The following is a 20,094-nucleotide window of genomic DNA, read 5'->3' on the forward strand; positions in this document are numbered from 1 at the left end:
ACTTGTTGGATAGAAAATTCTATGGCATCTCTTGCAGTTCATAATCCTGATTGGAGTTTTAACTGGGAGTCACGAATCTTCTTTCCTGTGCATTCACTGATTACAAACGTCGCAGCTTCTCATCATTCATACGTACCCAGTAGGGATGCTTTGGTACTAGCAGAGCCATCTTCCTCTTGACAGTGAAAAAGGAACGTACTGAAATGTTTTTCTGAAGTAGTAATATAAAAATATAATTATCGTTTTACCTTGATATTCAGGCAAAACTTCTGTCTCTCATATCAAAGGTGAATAAGATGCTTTGGGGTTTGGTTTGATTTTGGAGGGCTGGGTTGTATTTTTTACCTCTCCTGTTCTGGCTCTGTTTCTCAGTGTGCACATTTCTTTGATATTTTGGCTTCAGTTCATTTAAATTGTCTACCTCTAAACAACTGTCGAGAGTCACAGTCTTGAGCATTGTCTTATCTGAACATAGAATGTATGCATCCATATTTCAAGTTTTTCTTCCTTCCAATAAAATATTTATATGCATAGTATGTTTCAGGAATTAAACAGAAAAGAACTTTCTAAAAAATAATTATTTCAAAAGTTAAATAACAGAAGGAAAGTTTCCATCCACATAAAAGATCAGACTTAATGCTTCTCTATGTACAAGAAACTGTGGGGGTTGGGCCTTTTAGATGATGAGCTATTAAGATGTTTCAGCCTGTATAACGTAATTTTGTGTAAAATGGCTTCATGATTTCTAGAGACTCAGTTAACCAAATTTGATCCAGGTACGGTTGGCGGACCACAGAGTGGACAGAATGCCGTGTTGATCCTCTCCTTAGCCAACAGGACAAGAGGCGAGGAAATCAGACAGCACTGTGTGGAGGTGGCATTCAAACCCGGGAAATGTACTGCGTGCAAGCTAATGAAAATCTCCTCTCCTATTTAAATACCCTCAAGGAAAAAGAAGGTAAATTTGATTCACTTGCAACTGAATTAGTGTGACATAAGAGCACTTCAGCATTCCAGAGCTCCTTGACAGCCATTGTCTTCTGTCATGAGTGCCTTTTTACCTTGTATGTTAAAGTTATTTTCTAATGTTGTGAGTGCTTTTTTACCTTGCAGGTTACTGCTATTTTCTAATTCAGATGAAAATACTTAATTGCAGTAGGAGAGATCTCATTCTCTAGGTTGCAAATACTGGTTCATAGCGACAAATTAATGTTTCTCAATATCTACTGAAAAATATTGTCTTATGTGAAGGATGTCTCTCAGTAAGAACGAACACGAGAACATAGGTCAAAAATTGTGGATTTGATTCCTTCATGTACTGTAGATTTCCTCTGTGTCTTTGAGCTGGGTGATGAACTTGTATGGTTTGATGTGCAGATCAAATATGTCATTTCTGGCATGTAAACTTATAAAAATGTGCAAAAAGGTGACTATAATTAATTCTCAGGAAACTGATTTTATTTATTTTTATTTTCTTGAGTTGGTCAAGTTCCTGAGTTGCTAAATTTCATAGGTCTGTTTCCTGAACTGAGAGAAGGATTATTCTTTGTCACTGTTACAGTCTGTACAGCTTCTTAAGAAAAGAGAGAATAGCTTAGTAGGAAAAAAAAATCTTTAATTCATTTAGTAATATAAGTACTGAAGAACAACAGTTGAGTATTTTATGTTACTCCTTCTGCATGCTAATGCAGCACTGTAGGTTTAAAATTAGTGAATTTAGCTAAATGCATTTAGCTTCTTAAATAAATTTTGTCCTCTTCTGTAGCTGTTTGATACAAACACGTATTATTATTAAAAATAAAATACAACCATGTACTTTAGAAAGAGTAATGTTATTTTACAAGTCATGACTTGTACAACATTTAGACCAGAGCTGACCAAACTGCAGGCTAGTGAGGTATCTGCGGTGTTAAAGGTACTCTCAGACTTGCGGTAGAGGTAGAGTTTGTGGGGAATATTAATGCCAACATCCATTTCAGCGTGACTGCTTGGATCAGTAGGGTGTGACTTGTGTACTCCATGGGCCCCTCATCTGTATTTATTAAAGAAAAAGCTTTCAAGCCACTTTGGTTAATGCAAATCAGCTTCTGCCCAAGGGCTTTTAGTAAATCATCTCTGCCGAACAAAGTTTAGATGCCCCTGCCTTAGAGTAAAGGAGTAAAACCTCCCAGCTAAGGAGAGTTAACAATAAAATCAGTGGCAGCTTACTGTTCAGAATGATGATTAAGGATTTTGGTAGGCTGTGAAGTCTTGCCGGCTTAGGCGGGTGTGAAATCTGCCCTTATCGGAGTGTGACAGGAATACACGGAGCCCATCAGGAGGTAATCTCTGCAGGCTCTGGAAAGCTGATTAAAATGTAACTAGTCTTTAGATGCATAAACATGAGAACAATTTTTCAAGAGCTCAAACTAGGAGTGAAGTGGGTCTTAGTTTAAAAAGAACCTCTATGGTGTTTCCATATTAAGGGGAAGATTTTCAGAAGAGCTGCACTCTGCTCATTCCATCTTGCATTTGGCGTGGGCAAAAGCAGCTCTCTGGGCCCTCCTAGGAACAAGCAAATCAGTGCTTCTAAAAAGGATACCATTTGAAAACTAGGAGTAATTTGATGGGAGAAAACTAGGGGAAACACCTAGCAGTTTTAGCTGTGGGGAAACTCCTTCATTTCAGGGTAATTTGCTGTTGGTTGTAGTGAATGCTGTCTCAGTAAGGCTGCTTTGAAGACCTCCATTCTCATATACTCATGGTAGCATTTCCCTGTTATTTCAGAAAGTCAGTCACAGAGCAAGTCGAAGGCTAGTGCTGCACCTCTACTATCGATCACTTTTGAAATAACAGGTAGGTAAATTAAGGCCTTTGACCTGGCCTTTTAATCAAAAGCGTGCAAAGGAGGCAAGGTTCCTTTCAGGGGAACTACATTGGCTGTATGTGTATAATGAATTGAAATATATAATAGTAATAAAGTGAAATATATAAAAGTAATAAACTGAAATAGTCTAATGGATTTATGCATTCCAGAAAATTTGAGATAATTTTGAAAATGACAAGGCTGAACTCAAACTAATGGAAGTTCATTAAGGAGCTAGGGTGGCAGAGCTGTTCCCTACTCCTACTCTTGAACCGTTTCAGCAAGTGACTGATTTTCCTCTTGATTCTGAGTGCTGGGAATTGCTTCATTGTGTTTGTCACTGCCGCTATTTCCAGTCTCTTTTGCAGATTTGAAACATTGAGTTAGTGGTCCAGTAAGAATGTGAACTTTTAATACTTAGTTGAACCACAATCCCTCATAGCATTCAGGTCTGTATTGTCTCCTATCAAAATTCATAAATTCAGACTTGAAGAAGAAAAGGCAGCATTGAGTGTAGTTATTAGGCAGCTGACAGTCAAGATTCCTAGAGGTCACTGTCATTCATCCATTTACTTGCCACTGACTTAACTTGTTTCATCTCTATTCATGCAGTTACCATATCAGTCATGAAGTTTTTCTCACAGAAAGCCTATCAGGTAGATTGTGTCATCTGTGTCCAAGTACCTTTGAAATTTTTGATACCGAATGAGGATGGGAGAAAATTTCCTTTAGGAATGTAAGGTTATTAGCTGTGAAAACAGCTAATGACCATAAGGAGGAAAATGAAGTTGTGTCTTCTTATGCTGATGCAGCCACATACAAATTCACTCTCTTTGCCAGCCTTTGCCAGTGATATTACTGGGCAGTGTTTGGTTGATGGTTTTTGAAGAATGATATCAATAAATGTAGTAAATACTTAAGAACAGAACTGGTTTCTCTTGTCAGTTCTTTTTAAAATGCAGTCATTCCAGGAGGTGCTTTACAAGGGGATAAAATGTATTCAGCTAAAATTTCCTAGTATAGTGAATGATTTGAGGACTGAGTGATTGAAGCTCATTTTACTTTTTAGGTCACTACTTTTAACCAGAAATTCATTTGGGACCGAGTCTAATTAGGCTGGAGGAGAAGAGAGATTATCAAAGTGCGTTCATGTTTCTTTCCGGTTTTGTGCCAAAATTTGTTCAAATTCCACACAGAGCTTGTAGCATTACACAAAATGTAATCAGCATTCAGCATCACTGCCAAAGAATAAACACCAATTTTTATTACTAACACAGGAGAGTACAAAGGAAGAGATAAGATAAGATAAGATAAGATAAGATAAGATAAGATAAGATAAGGATTTAAACTGTAAGTTTCAACATCCAGAAACATCTTATTTCAAAGTATCATTGCTGAAAAAGTAAGCAGCAAAAGCTGAACTAATTTTTACTTTTTTGATGCTGAAGAAATCCATTTAAATTAATGGGAGCAAGATGTTCGTAAGGTACTGAGCCAGGGCTGTTTTCTTATTTTACTATTACTCAAAGAAAGAATTCTGTGTAATCCTGGGTAAAATACCCTGAGCAATGATGATAACATTTTTTAATAATCTTGACCATAACTTGTCTGTCCTGTTTAATTCTTTTGTTTTAAAAGTGATATATAACAGATCTGGTAGCAGACATTTTGCACACCAGTTTTATTCCAAGAAGAGCATTTAAAAAATATTTTGGATTTTGAGAGATTTAATGTTACCACTTACCTGTCCTCAAAGCACTTCTTTCTTCCCCTGCGTTCTAATAAGTGATGGGAAAGTCAGATATTTTCAGTAGGTGTTTTTATAATAAGCTTGTTTAATGATGTTTGCTGACAAGACCTAGAATTCTTACTGGTCAGATACCTCAAAAACAACCAAAAAAAGAAATAGCATTTCGTAGTATCATAGTATAGTTAGGATTGGAAGGGACCTTAAAGATCATCTAGTTCCACCCCCCTGCCATGAGCAGGGACATCGCACTAAATCAGGCTGTCCAAATCCCATCCAACCTGGCCCTGAACACCTCCAAGGATGGGGCATCCACGACTTCCCTGGGCAACCTGTGCCAGTGTCTCACGGCTGTTATGGTGAAGAAATTCTTCCTAATGTCCAGTCTAAATCTGCCCCTCTCCAGTTTGTACCCATTCCCCCTGGTCCTATCCCCACAAGCCTTTACGAAAAGCCCCCCAGTTCAGCTCCAGCTGCGCGTTGGCCTTCCTGACTTCATCCCTACGCAACCAGGCAGCGTCGCTGTACACGTCCCAGGTTACCTGTCCCTGCTTGCACTGCCTGTGCAGTTCCCTCTTCTTTTTTAGTTTAACCAGCAGGTCTCGACTCAGCCATGCCGGTCTCTTCCCTTTCCTGCCTGATTTTCTACACACGGGGACTGAGTGCTCTTGTGCCCTGTGGAAAGCTTCCTTAAATATTTTCCAGCTCTGTTCTGCTCCCTTGTCTCAGAGGACCATGTCCTACCCCCATGTCAGGAGGTCCTACCGAGAAATTCCTTGAAGAGCTGGAATTTCAAATACTTAAGTCAGCCTCCTTGAAGCCGACCATCATAACAATCCCTCATATTTTGGAAGTTCCAGGCCATCATAAATTTAGCTTGAAGACAAATGGATTACGACAGTAGTACAGTAGTAACTTCTATTGGCAGACTCTTAAAAATCTGGTTGAGGTATGGAACATCTGTGATATGCAAATCTGCTATGTAAAGCTTCCTGATGAAAGGTCTTTGTTATTTTTCTGAGTAACAACCCATGAGCCACCGGTGTGATTGTGAGTGCTTTATCCTGATTCGGGCTGGAAATGAAGCAAAGCATTCAGTAGAACGCTTGCTCTGTTCCCTGAAGCAAGGCTGCATCTCAAGGGTATAATTGACCCTTAATTTCAACTGTCTCACTTGAGCAATTCCCTGATTAAATCAAGGTTTAAAAAGTACAGTAAGCAATTACTTACTGTTTTTCTTTTTTTTTTATTAGAAACTGTTCAATTCAAATTTAATTACAGGCAAATTATGTTTATTTATATCTATGTTCTACACAAGATATGCGTATTATGTTGATTATCATGCATATTAGGTGTGCATGTCAAACTTATTGTAAAATTCAATGTTCTGTCGTAAAATTTAATTCAAACATAGCATTATGCAAATGTTAGGATATTTGTTGTTGTATTATTTTGCGTTAAGAGATTGGTGAGCTGGAAGCAGAAATGTTGAATGACGATCTGCCATCCTCATTCCTTCATTACATGGAACAACACAGTGTAAAACTGTGCCAAAGCAGGCAACATGGGAAACCAGAACAGGGAGGCTGATGATTTTTCCTTCCCTCTTTCCCTTAAAAAGAGATAATTAAACGTTTTTTTCTGTAACTTGAAAGACCATCTACTTAGAAATGCCAAATGGAAGGAGACACACACGACTACAAGTGAGACCATACTTTAATGACATAATAACTACTTTAACATTATATCTGTCGTTATTGATCTTGCCTTTCAGAAAGATATTTTGTCATATTCTGAACTTATTTCAGAATATGTTTCATCAGAGAACTCTTTCCATCAAAAGAGATTACTTCTAGTGGTGGAAGAAAATTGGTAAGCTAACTTCCCATAAAAAATGATGAGAGAGTAGGGTGATGGTGTTTTCAGTTAAATTGCATCTTTCTTCAGTTAACCAAAGTGAACAAGTATGGCAGACTTCACATTGCCTTCTGGCAGATACTCTCTGCTTAATGTAATATTTTGACAAGTCCTATATTATGAAAGACAATTAAAATCTTGATTGCAACAAAATGGTACATTTTGGTTTAGAGTTCTGTGCCTTACTCTGGCACCTTATAGAGCTGCCGTATTATTTGTGTAACCTGGGAATTCAAAGGGGAAAGGGTGGAAGGAGCAGAGTGATTTTTATTGTTCTTTAAGGAAGAGAAGATTATGTGTTCACACACATCTTTATGGATTAATAATATGTTAGTGAAAAAACAATTTATCTTTTTAATTGTTTCAATTATTTTAAATATATTATGTGTATATGTATTTATATTATATGCAAACCATATATGTACCTAAAATGTGGCTTCTTGAACTAAAACTGCTACGGCACAAGTCTTATTGCTGAGTGAGCTCCTGGAGGTCTTTAGAGTAAAACAAAACCCAAAAGGTTGTCATAATTCTAACTGTGTTTCAGATTATAGCTTAAAATTAATCTTCTAAGTATTAATTAAGTCGACTTTTGAAGTTCTAGTGTGATATAGGAGCAAATGGATTTATACAGCTTTTCTTTCAGTTTCTTAAGTCAGAACTTACTAAATAAGGCAGCAGAACATCAGTTTACACGGTGCAATGTGGACAACTGTTGTGGTAACATAATCTATCCATTAAATGAAAGTATTAGGTACAAGAGAGTGCTGCAATACTGCATTCTTCCTGACTCCACGTAATCGAGTTTGGCTCTGTTCATGCAAAGAGTTAAACTGACTTCTGTTTTGTTTTTACAAGACAGGTGTTTTACCTGATCACTTTATCAGATTAAAATGTTGGTAGCAGTCTTGCTGAGTGAAGGATGATTTTGTCCACTTAGAGCTGGGGATTGTGACTGGTGACATGAGAAATGTGTTGATTTTGTTTTGACAGCCTCGAGGCCAGTAGACCGTAATCTGTGTACAGGACCTCTTCCCAGCACCTCCCAGCTGTGCCATATCCCCTGTCCTACAGAGTGTGAGACCTCAGCATGGTCAGCCTGGGGACCATGCACCTATGAAAGCTGTGATGAGCCTCAGGCCAAGAAGGGTATGTAAAAATTCAGCTAAGCCATTAATAGTGAGTATTTCATATTCCCAAGTTAGTGGGTACCTCTGGCTATGCGAGCATACTAAATTTTGTACCCAGATGAGTGTATCCACTGACTCTGAGCATCAAAAAAGGCCATTGAATTACGTCTATATCTAGCATTACTGCTCTGCCAAAGCTGGCAAAAATGTAGGTTGTTTACTTGGCTTTCAGGGTCAATTTAGATTATTACAGATCAAATCCAGTTTTAAACCTTCCTGTCAAACTGAAAGAGAAGGTTTTTGTATGTGTTTATAGCACAATACTGTCTTGAAAGGAGGACAGAAGTAGCCTTTGAGGTGCATAGTGTCCAAGTCACTCAAAGATTTACAGTTAGTGATAGCTTAAGAATTCACCAGTAGAACATAAAGCCTGGTCTGGCAAAAAGTTGTGACTATTCGCTGTTGATGAGAGGAACTCTTTTACTCATGATGTGCTGGTTTTCAATTTTCACGTGTTTTAAGGTTTGTTCCTATGCAGAATAGATTGTAATAACCTGACGTCAAAATAGGAATGCAAGAGTACAGTGACAAGGACCTCATGAAAGAAGTCTGCACATTTCTGGCTCTAAATGAGAAAAACTGGAGTAGTCATTAGTCACACAGTTAATATGATTATCTGAGAGAAGTTGAGAATACAGGTTCAGTTCCTTGACTGAAAGCACTCTTAAGAAAGTGCAGCCACATATATCCACTTGAAGAAGCAACTCTAATTGCCACATTAGCTTAGCTGCTTCTGCCTGGTATACGCGATTCTGCTCCTCTACTCTGCTCTTGTAAGATCCCACCTGAAGTACTGCATTCAGGTCTGAGGCCCTCAACAGAAGAAAGACCTTGACCTGTTTGTGTGGCCCCAAAGGAGGGGCATGAAGATAATCAGCAGGCTGGAGCATCTCTCCTATGAAGACAGGCTGAGAAAGTTCAAGTGGTTCAGCCTGAGGAAGAGAAGGCTTTGGGGAGACCTTATAGCAGCCTTCCAGTACCCGAAGGGGGGCAATGGGCTTTTTAAAAGGTCATGCAGTGATTGGACAAGGGGCAAAAGAGTTTAAAACTGAAAGAGGGGAGATTTTGATTAGATATTAGGGAGAGATTTTTTACTATGAGGGTGGTGAGGCACTGGAACAGTTTGCACAGAGAACCTGTGGATGCCCCGTTCCTGGAAGCATTCAAGACCCAGTTTTATGGGGCTTTAAGCAACCTGGCCAAGTGGGAGGTCTTCCTGCCCATGGCAGTGGTGTTTTAACTAAGTGTCCCATCCAACCCAAACCATTATTGATTCTATGAGTCTATGAAAACTCTCTCCTGTTCCATCTGTGTCCTGGTAGAAATTAAGGAGTTATAAAACTTATAACATTTATAAGCTTGTAAAATTTTAAACTTATAGATTTATAAAAAATATCTCTGTATTACTAAAAATATCTCTGTACCTATTGGAAGGTACTTGAGAAGGAAACAAACGGCATATTTGAGAAAGGCAACACAGTAATCTAGAGACAATTTACTACATGAGATGGATCTGGAAAGACTGATGCACAGGAAATGACTCCTGTCTCCCTCCCAAAGTATGCATAACTAAGATAAATGGGTGTTTAAGGCAAAGTTTACTGAATAAACTCAAAACTTATGGTGGTCTTGTTAAGTTTTACCTCTCTTCCTTTTTTAATGAGTTCTTTTACCAGGTTATCTAAAATGCAGCATTGCACTGAGTGTCTCTAGTATCTTTCACACAGAAGAGAAACATAACCTGTTCACTGGGGTGTAGATAAACATCTCTTCATTTTGCATTTTAGAATTTAATTATTCTGCCCTCTGTATTTTCGTGCACATTTCAGGCTTTAAACTAAGGAAACGACGCATCACCAATGAGCCTACAGGAGGAACAGGAAACTGCCCTCATCTGCTAGAAGCCATTCCGTGTGAAGAGCCATCTTGCTACGACTGGAGAATTGTGCGACTGGTGGAGTGCATTCCTGACAACGAGAAGACCTGTGGCCCTGGTACACAGGTTCCTGTTGTCGTCTGCATCAACAGTGATGGTAAGATGCTTTTTGCTGTGGTCCACGCCGACCAGAGTGAAGATGCTAAAATATAGTCCAAAAGGGTAGCAGGTTTTGTAGTTCTCTGCTTTCTCAGTCCTTAAGACAAAGCTGTCTGGAATAGAGAGAAATGTCCATTAATATTGGTTAGATAGAACAGGTCTTCTAGTTGTCTACAATCGCTACTACACTGTAGGTTTTCAAAGGTTCCCAAAGAGACTTTGAGAAAAATAAATGGGAAACAGCTATTGATTTTTGGTACGTCAGGCTTATAACTGCAATGACTTGACTGAATTACCTGATGTAATCCCACTAACAAATCTGATCCACTGAGTCCAAAAGCAAATAAAATGTGAGTAAAGTAAGAGACATTGCCATAAGTATAGCTGGAAGAAAAATAATAATGTGTTTATTAAAAAGCATGCTTTGATGTGTATTATCAAGTTGGTTTGACAGTCCAGGCTGTCTTGTTTCTTCAAAAGGTCAACACTCCCCCCATTATTCAATTATCCTCTGTGAGAGAAAACAGATTTTTCATGACATAGTCATAAAAGCCAGTTTTGAAAGCTGCTTACAAAATGCTTTAATCTATGGAGGACTTATGAATTACTGTTCTGAGAATATTACTTATTCATTAGTAGTATCATAGTCCAGAGCAGCATATGAATTTAAATAATTATACTGACTACAGTGTAGTTATGTAGTTACAGTAAGAGACTTCTGCTTCCCTATAGAGGATTAAGTAAGGTTATACGTCTGATGTGTTTAACCGATGCACAAAATATTTTGTAATTAAATTGGTCCAAAGCAATAAGAACTGATTATAGAGAGATTTAACTCTTGAGCTTTCATGGTCAAGAATTTGGGTCATAACTGAGTTTTGGGGCTTAAAATTAAGTAGGTAAGCTTTCTTTTTTTGCTAAGAAAGAGAACTGGTAACCATTTTCACAGCTTAGAAACAGATTAGCCTAGAATTACAGGATTGAATCTACTACTTTTTATGTCCCTTGCTCAAAAAAAATTTCCCTTCACAGTGTAACAATTTCATGGCAACAAGACTGAAACTATTTGAAATATTGTTCGTATACATTTTCAGATGAAAAATGGGCTTATCCTCATAAATGAAAGATTTTCCTGAATAATTCTGAATTAATTTTTTTAATAGCAAAACAATCTGTAACACAAAAATACAGAGTGTTTTTTTTTCTTTTACTAGGTTTTGGATAGATTGGTTTACATTTGCTTTTGAGGAGTGGGATTTGCTCACATCTAACTTCTGATTAGCCTAATTTCTTCTTAAATTGTAGTATAGACATTTATATTGACTATAATTTATTGTAGCCATAATACATTTAGAGCACTCAATGGAGCTACTAGAGTTTGAGATATGTTATACGCATGTGGTATTTTCTATTATTCTGGTTAAAACTCACAGAGTTTTAATTTTGGTCAAATATGACATGAAAAACTTGTGATTTAATTGTTTACTCCCAGTACTAATCTTTGTCTGTCTATCTTCCTGAATTATATGATGTTATATATTGCTGTATCAATAAGGCATTATACACCACCTGTATCAGCAATCTGTCCCAGAAGGAGTGAGAAGTTGGGCTTTGGCCATGTGCCTGCCAATCCTTAAGATTAAAGAGTTGTGGATGCAGCTTCAAAGAAAGGAGAAAACAGTTGCAGTTATGGCTTGCTTTGCAATGATCCAATCACCCACAAAGATACATGTTCAGTATGGTTTGACAGAGTGCAAAAACAATGGAAAATAGTATAGTGGATTGTCTCAGCTTTTCCTTCCAATTACTTCCTTTGCTTAGTAAAGAACATCTGTGATCTTCACCAGTAACACCAAGTCACTTCTGCTTCTCTCCTGAGAAAGACTAGTAGAACCAAACAAAGTGTGAAGTAAGGTCCCACCAACCTTGGTAGTCTCTCCCTCCGAGGTAACTCTGCTCAAGCATCTTCTTACTTTGCTTCCTACAGCACCAACCCACCGAAAATTCTGTAGGCAACTTTTAAATGCTCCTCTAAACACACACCACCACCTCTTCCCAGGTACTCCTATGTCGTACTCTGGCCTCCTATCCTGGCGTACCTATCCTTCATCAAACACTTGTTGTGGGGCATCCAGATTCTGCTGTGCAAAATATAGGAGAGCAGCATCTTGCAGACAGGCAGGTTTTGCATCAAGCCACACAGCTGCGTGGTACTTTGCAGTCAAATAAAGTTTGGAGAAAGCTACTCTTCCATTGTCTAAACATCATGGTTTAAGTTAATCTTCATATGAAATTTGTGATAGTCAGTGTTCTTTGAGCACTTCTTAGAGAAAACTGCATTGAATGTCAGTTAAAGACTGGAGTTCAATTAGCAGGCTATATAATTAGTATGATAATCATGTGCTGCTACAATTTTGATTTAAATGCCACACAGGGAATTTCATTCAGTTTTACAGGTGAAAATGGCTGTAAAGGGAAACAATGTGTGAAAAGCATTAATTACTGACCGAGTCCACTATATTACTTGAACTGAACTAATCTTTGCTTAACAACACACTCTTCAGGCCCTTCAAGAGCTTTATTTTTTGAGTTCATATGATTTAATTAGCCCCTCTGAAATCAGTGCCTGGATAGGAGAGGTTGGATCAAAGGAAATTAAGTATATTAAAACAAAGTTATATTGTCCTCTTGGCTTCTGCTTCATAAAATGAAAGATTGGGGTTGTAATGTTCAGAATAAGCATTGTACTGTAAAGGTACTGCTTTAATGTAAGATAACCCTCAAGCCGATTCTTATCTTCTCTTTCTGTTGACTGTTGCATCGTTATGTATGTTTAAAGCATAATTAGTTGGGATAACATGTCTTGACCTCAGTGTTTTACTTTACAAATAGAATCAAATAATAGTGTTTGTGAAATTGTTTTATATAATTGGAATGAGATTCTCTCTTCAATTTGGTGCAAAGATAAGAGTTATTATATCCTTTGAGACAATAGCAAAGAGCAGATTATCCCCCTGTGTTGTTGCTGGAGGCCTATCATTGTCATTCTCTTTCCACGGTGGATTGCAGTAATCAGGATCTTCATTCAGGCTGAAAAAAATATGACAGTCAGTACCCCAGGTTGTCATTGCAGAGGCTATAATGAACTTTGATGTAGTTTATTATATAAACGGAACTTAAGCGTTTTACTGTGGAAAGACCTTTTCAGAATAAATATACGCAGAATCATTTCGGTTCCAAAAGAACTTAAGATCATCGAGTCCAACCATAAACCTAACACTGCCATGTCCGTGGCCAAACCATGTCCCTCAGTACCACATCTACACGTCTTTTAAATGACTCCAGGGATGGTGACTCAACCACTTCCCTGGGCAGCCTGTTCCAATGCTGAAGAACTCTTTCAGTGAAGTAACTTTTCCTAATATCCAGTTGAAAACTTCTCCTTTCATCCTATTACTTGTTACCTGGGAGAAGAGACCAACACCTGTCTTGCTACAACCTCCTTTCAGGTAGTTGTAAAAAGCAATAAGGTCTTCTCTCAGCCTTATTTTCTACAGACTGAACAACCCCAACTTCCCCAGATGCTCCTCATGAGATTGATTCTTTGGACCCTTCAGCAGCTTTGTTGCCCTTCTCTGGACATGCTCCAGCACCTCAATGTCTTTCTTATAGTGAGGGGCCCAAAACTGAACATAGTATTTGAGGTACAGCCTCACTGACACTGAGTATGCCTCGGGGAACAATCGCTTCCTCTGTCCTGCTTGACACACTATTTCTGATACAAGTCAGGATGTTATTAGCTGCCTTAGCGTCTTGGGCATACTACTGGCTCATATTCATCCAGCTATCTACCAACAGCCACAGGTCTTCTTCTGCAGGGCAGCTGCCTAGCCGCTCTTCCCTAAAATGCAGCATTGCATGGGGGTTGTTGTGCCTCAAATGCAGGAGCCAACACTTAGCCCTGCTGAACCCCATACGATTGGCTTCGGCACATTAATCCAGCCTGTCCAGATCCCTCTGTAGTGCCTTCCCTCTCTGAATCAGATCAACACTCTTGCACAAAGTTGGTGTCATCTGCAAACTTCCTTAGTGTGTACTCGATCCCCTCATCCAGATATAATAGATAAAGATATTTGACAGGACTCGCCCCAGCACTGAATCCTGGCAAATGCCACCTGTCACCGGCCACCAGCTGGATCTAACTTCATTTGCCACAACTCTTTGGGCCTGGCTATCCAGACAGTTTTTTACCCGGTGGACAGTACACCCAGCCAAGCCACGAGCAGCCAGTTTTTCCTGGAGAGTGCTGTGGGAAACGGTGTCAAAGGTTTTACTAAAGTCTAGATTGACAATATGCACAGGCTTTCCCTCTTCTACTAAGTGGGCCACGTTCTCATAGAAGGAGATCAGGTGGACCTGCCTTTCCCTAAATCCATACTGACTGGTCTTTATCACCTCGTTATTCTGTCAGTGCCACATGATGGCACTTAATGTGATCTCCATTCCGAGTCAGTTTTCTAGGAAATTTTACAAAGGAGTTCCTTTAGCTGAAAAAAACTCCTTTCAGTTTTTGAAACTCTAATATTGGACAGAAGTTGATTAGAATTCCTCCTTTATATACGTTATTTTAATAATTAGAGGTCCGTGGCTGAAGTTCCATGCTACGGTTTGGCTTTTGCTAATGATAGATTGACTTTTTTAAAAATAAATTGTAATTAGTCTGTTTATATATATGGAATATAAATGACACACTTGCAAACACACACAGAAGTATTTAAGTATTATTTGTTATTAAGTTCTTCAATGTGATTCAGAAGAGTGATTTTACAGCAGATGAATTTGCTCTTTTTCTCTGTAGCTATGTAAATCTATGAAGAATACCGTTTCAAAAATGTTTCTATATTATTTAAAGGCTCAGTCTGTACTGGAATAGTTGGCCATTTCTCCGGTCTGTAACAGATACATTCATGCTACACATATGTAAACAGATCAAAATAATTCCTGACATAAAAATCTGCAAAATTAACTACTGCTGAAAGTGCCTGCAGAATGCTGGTGCATTCATTACTCTTTTTTAGGTTTTTACCTTTGTGCTGAACTCTGCAGCACAGGTACCAGCAGTGGCTGTGGTGTCAGTGTGCTTCTGATCTTGAAATTACTTGCTCATTTTGTAGGGATGTGTAAATGAGAAGTTGATTTACAGCCTTGTACCACTGCATGTGTTACTTTGGCTGGAATAGGTCTCACTTTTGAAGGGCAAATTTCTTCCAGACCTTGTTCAGGCTATTGAACTGAATTGTTGGGTTACAATTAGCGTCACAGGGGAAAGGGGTGGACTCACTACTGTCTCCTGCCTCACAGCTGTGAGAGATGACTGGCCTTAGAAGAGGGAGCCATGGCAACAACAAGGCTCTTCGTGTATATGCAGATTCCTGCAACTCTTTGAAGTAGCAAAATTGTTCCTGAAGCTGTCTGAGCAGAAGTGTGTGCTGATGTAAATGAATGCCGCGAGTTCTCTACTGGCACCTGGACGTATGTGGGTGGTGTGGATCTGGTCTTCCTGAGATTGAAGTGCAAATTCAAACACTTCCAGCAACATCAGTATATCCTGCTGTAACACAGGTGGGCTGTAACCTGTTTACAACCGAAGGGCAAAACAATGTTGTTGGTAGTTAATTAAAAGTCATAGAATGTAAACTAGTCTGAAATGTAAACATTTCAGATTGATTAGATTAGTGACTCAAACACCATACTGTCCAAAATGGAACAGTGTTATAGGATTTCATTGCTTTACATTTTTGCTATAGTCTTAGAAATATTTCTTCTGATGTATTTCTTGTATTCCTTTATTCCTTGAATTTTACTGTGCAGAAAAGTTTATAAATTTACTTCACATAGTTTAAATTTTCTTCTATAGTTTTCTGATCAACATCTATGTTTTGTTTCTTATTTTTTACCTTGTGACTTTTTATCTTCTTAAAATATGCATCTAAATATATAGAATTAAATATATAGAATAAACTTCAGGGGAAAAAAAATAAGATCGGCTGGTGCAACATTTTCACATAGAGTATTTTGGCTGGTTTAAAACTTGGCTTTCTGTATATTTATGGATTGAATCAAATATATGCTAAATGGCTAGCACCTGGTCTTCATTAACTTTCATGATGGGAAATAATAACAATCAAATGAAGCTTTGTCAGTGTGTCCAGGTATAAAGAGTCTGCTTCTGCCCTTTCTGTTGTGTGGGTGTATGCATTGAGTGAAGAAGATATCAGATTGGTTCAGTTTTTTTAATGATTATTTAAAAAGCAAACACCTGCTTTGTGTCACTTTATGACTCAGTTCATTAAAAAGAATCAAGAGCCAGATTCAAATTCGAATTACATTGAATTATGGAGTTAATCCTGTAAGAGAACCCAGATCAAAATCTGGCCAATGCTCAGCAGGCAATTAGTAGAAAAATACAGTGCACCACAACAGTTTCTTTCAGTGCGTACCGCCTTATGCTTACAGGAACTTGGTTATATGTGCATTAGTCACCATTTCCCAATATTATTCTCCTAGCTAATGTCATTACAGAATTGATTTTAACTTTTGTTATCTGCTTTACAGCTTTTTGCCTGACCATCTGAGGCATTTAAATCAAATGCAAGGTGCATACTTTGTTCTTCAGTGTAAATACATAGGATATGAAATTTATAACCTGGTCCTTTCCTTTGATTTGTCTGGTTACATAAAAAAACATCGAATATGCTTATTGGGAGTTTGCTATATGCAAGAATTTGTTACTAGGAGTAAAATGCAGTCAGTTGAAAGAACCTTGAAACCGATACTCTCAGGCCATCATGTTTCAGAGTACTGGACTTCTAAGGCATTTGTTTTAACAAAATTTGCTTTATTTAGTATAAAGGAATATAAGGGAAAAATCAGTGCACGCTACTGCTTAAACTATCTCATTTTGGTTCTCAGGAAGTTTGATGATTGATAATTTTTCCATCAGTAAAAGGTGACATTTAATGTATCTGACTGATTCCTTTTTGTCTCCCATGTTGACGTTAGGAAAAGAGACATATCCCTATTAAGTTCCATGTAAGGATGAATACTTTTAGTATTTGTATAACACAAAGTGATTTCATTATAAGAGATGACTTAAATACACCACTTGCTTCGTCCATGTTGCTAGTAGTTGGTCTGGAATGTGATGCAATTATTTCCATTAAAGGGATAAATAAAGCAAAAAGGAGTTTTATCTGCATAGCGCAATAAACAGGTATCACTTCTGGCAGTGCAATACACCCTTGTTCCCAATTAGTCATGTTTTTAAAGACAGGATCGCACTTGGTACGGACGATGCCTGCAGAGGCATTACTGTTTTTAAAGAATATAATTAAGTTAAAAATAGATGGGCCAACTTAATTACAAAACCTTTTTTTGTGTCATAGACCATAATTTGACTTTCTAGTCAGATGAGTTTGGTGGATTTTGGCATGTTTGCTTCTAAAATACACTGTAACATCTTTGCAGAGAAGCTGGTATTGGTATACTCAAAATTTATTGGATATCTAGAAGTAGGAGTTGTCTTAGTGGGAAGCGCAAATATTTTGGAAATAATTGCAGAGTGCAATTACATGTTTTATATGATGTGCACTCTTAGTAATGTGCTTTTGGTTTTGATGGCACAACCAGATGGGAAAGTAGGATATTTCAAGACCTGCTTGTCATAGCAGCAGATTTTGGTGCATAAATTTTGATTTGCATAGCATCCTGCAAAGCAGGAGCAAATTCTGATTGCACTCTAAGCCTCATCATGGTAAGAATGCAGAGAGGGATAATTGTAGACAAATTTTGAAACACTTGGCTTTTTAAGACGGTCACATTAATGCTTTACAATCTTTGCATTTGTTAATTCAAATTATGCTGTTATGAAACAAGAAAAAAAAGTATTAACAGCCTTATGAATGGATTATAAAACTGGATTTATAGACCCAGTACTGTTACCTCATCATAAATTAAATACCACTTTCTTGTAAAATTATATTACACAGTACTAGTCTTTATAATAAAATGTTCTAAGACCATATCCTCTCATTAGATTTGGTGGGAGTTGTTTTTCCACCTGAGAGGAAAAGGTTGCACAGGCCAATTCATATTTTCTGATGACCTGCATACTAATGGTAAATTTTATTAATAAATTTTATGAAAATTCAAAGCTGTGAAGCTAGTGTGTTGATAAATGGGGACAATTAAAACAACTTCATTAGCCAGTTACGTTGAGCCAGAATAAATAGTTTCACTCTGAGTACTTCCAGCCATAAGCTGCTCATTGTCTGATCTTTTTTTAAGATCATAATTTGTGTTGAGTAATGATTAATGTAAAATTGCTCTTATCTGCCAAGTAATATTTGATTTCACAAGATAACTATTCCAGTTGCAACTTAAAGAGCCTTAAAATAATCTGTGTCATTTTGCAGTTCTTGTAACTCATGTGCACTGCACGAGCACTGTCTCCACTGAATACTTAAAAGAACTTCAAACTAAGAGTAAAACATACTCAACCACAATGATACTCCAAATCAGAGTGAAAAACTGGGTTCCCGGTCTCTCCGGTGTTCCTAGTGATGTGTTCCAGATTTCAGATGTTTCACCTATGTTAAGTCACAGACCTGTTGCAGAGGGAGAGGAATAGATTTGTCCCTACAATTTGATGAAAAGGGGGTTGGAAGACAAGAAGGAGAAACTGCTGGTACCAACTCACCAAACAATGAGGTTAAGAACTGTGGAAAGGTAGGATTCGAGCCTAGTTTCCTTCAGGACAGTTCAGCAAGAGCAAGTAAATAACTCAAAGAAAGTTAAGAAATGTCTCTACGTGGTGGGGATTTGGAATGAATTTGGGGAAGGCTTCAGTCTAGTGTCAGTCAGCCCAAGGGAGGAATGAACTTCGCAGGGCTCGAGGAAAGGGACAGTGAGGTGACAGATGGGGATTAGTGTCTGGAGAAAACAAGCCCAGATAAGAAGCCATCGAATCAGAAGAGAGAAGGAAATTCATCACTTCCAGATCTGGAACACAGCACATTATAGTCTGCTTCTGCTTTTGTCTCATGAGGTCACCTGGCAGAGCAGTAAGTGTCCAGAATCATTGTAATGCCTGTGGCAGAAGTACTGTTTTTCATTTGGTTTGTTTTAAACTAAAAAATTGGAGAAAATAAACATTCTTTGTCTGCTCCTTATGTGAATGTATCATATGGATGTCTTTAATTATTTAATTGGGACTACATGACATTTTCCCCACAGAACCTGCTACTTATTTGTGAAACAGATATATCTCCATTGAGAATTAAGTGGGCATTTTATAATAATGAATGCTTTGTCATTGACAAAACTAGTCTTTGTTGTCTTGTTCTTCAGGGTTTAATTTTGCTCTGCTTTTCTTCAGCATCAGCAAAATATAAATAATTCTGACCTGTCACATCTTGAGTGTTTTGAAAATAAATATATTAGTGGCCATCCGATAGCCATAACAGGAAGATCTTAGAGAAATTACCAATTCTGTTTTAATACCACTTTTAATTAATGTGTGGTAAATAAAACATAGGCTCATGCCTTGAACAAAGAGAATAAAACTAAAAATATCAAATAGCTGCTCATTAAGGAGTTTCCAATCTGTTAACTGAAGGAGGAAGAGACCCAGTGGAAAAATAATAACCATGTGATTATGCAATTAAAAAAAAAACAACCCTGCATTATAGAAAGGCAACTTTAATTCTGGCATTTACTGCTGTTTGATTTCTTGACATAATTTTGAGGGTAATTTATGGATTAGCTGTGTAAGTCTTAGTAATTATCAGATGTTTGGATTTAATTTTATTATTTTAAGACATCATTTATTGGTATTGATATTATTTTATAAATAGCAAATTGCTGTATTAGTGTTTTACGGAGAAAAGATGTGAAGTAGAAGCTACATTAAGAGTCTTGTTCTGAATGTCTTGGAATGGACTTTCTTCCTTTTTTTCTTTTTCTTTTTTTTTTTTTTAAGGGAGGAAGAAGAATAATACTAGCTAAAAACTTCTTAATTCTTGTGGGAGGCTTCTAGAAAACCAATGATGTCCTTCTAGTAGGGGAAGGAAGCCTTATTTCCAGGATAAAGCTGATTTCTCTTAGAGAAATCTGCCAGATTTCTGTGACTTTAGGACATTAGCTTGTATAACTTACTAATGAAGTGGTGAAGTTATTATGTCCCTATACTTGCACGTCTTCCTGCTACTTTTGGTTTTATTGTGTGGTGATGTATTGTATTTTCTTAATTCAGCATAGGTTTATAAGATGTAGTGGTATTTAGCTCTGGTTGCTTTCTTGA

At 37.6% G+C, this 20,094-nt stretch overlaps 1 protein-coding gene across 1 annotated transcript in view; it reads left to right on the forward strand.

The window, feature by feature from the left end:
* THSD7A (thrombospondin type 1 domain containing 7A) overlaps window positions 1-20,094 on the forward strand; it is a 280,961-nt gene that overhangs the window by 171,228 nt on the left and 89,639 nt on the right. Inside the window, exons 5-7 of the mRNA XM_054059364.1 lie at window positions 777-958; window positions 7,503-7,658; window positions 9,529-9,732. Of these exons, the coding sequence (XP_053915339.1) occupies window positions 777-958; window positions 7,503-7,658; window positions 9,529-9,732 (542 nt within the window). The remainder of the gene's footprint in view (window positions 1-776; window positions 959-7,502; window positions 7,659-9,528; window positions 9,733-20,094) is intronic.

This window comes from Cuculus canorus, chromosome 2 (assembly GCF_017976375.1).
Source record: "Cuculus canorus isolate bCucCan1 chromosome 2, bCucCan1.pri, whole genome shotgun sequence".
NCBI classification, from domain to species: Eukaryota; Metazoa; Chordata; class Aves; order Cuculiformes; family Cuculidae; genus Cuculus; species Cuculus canorus.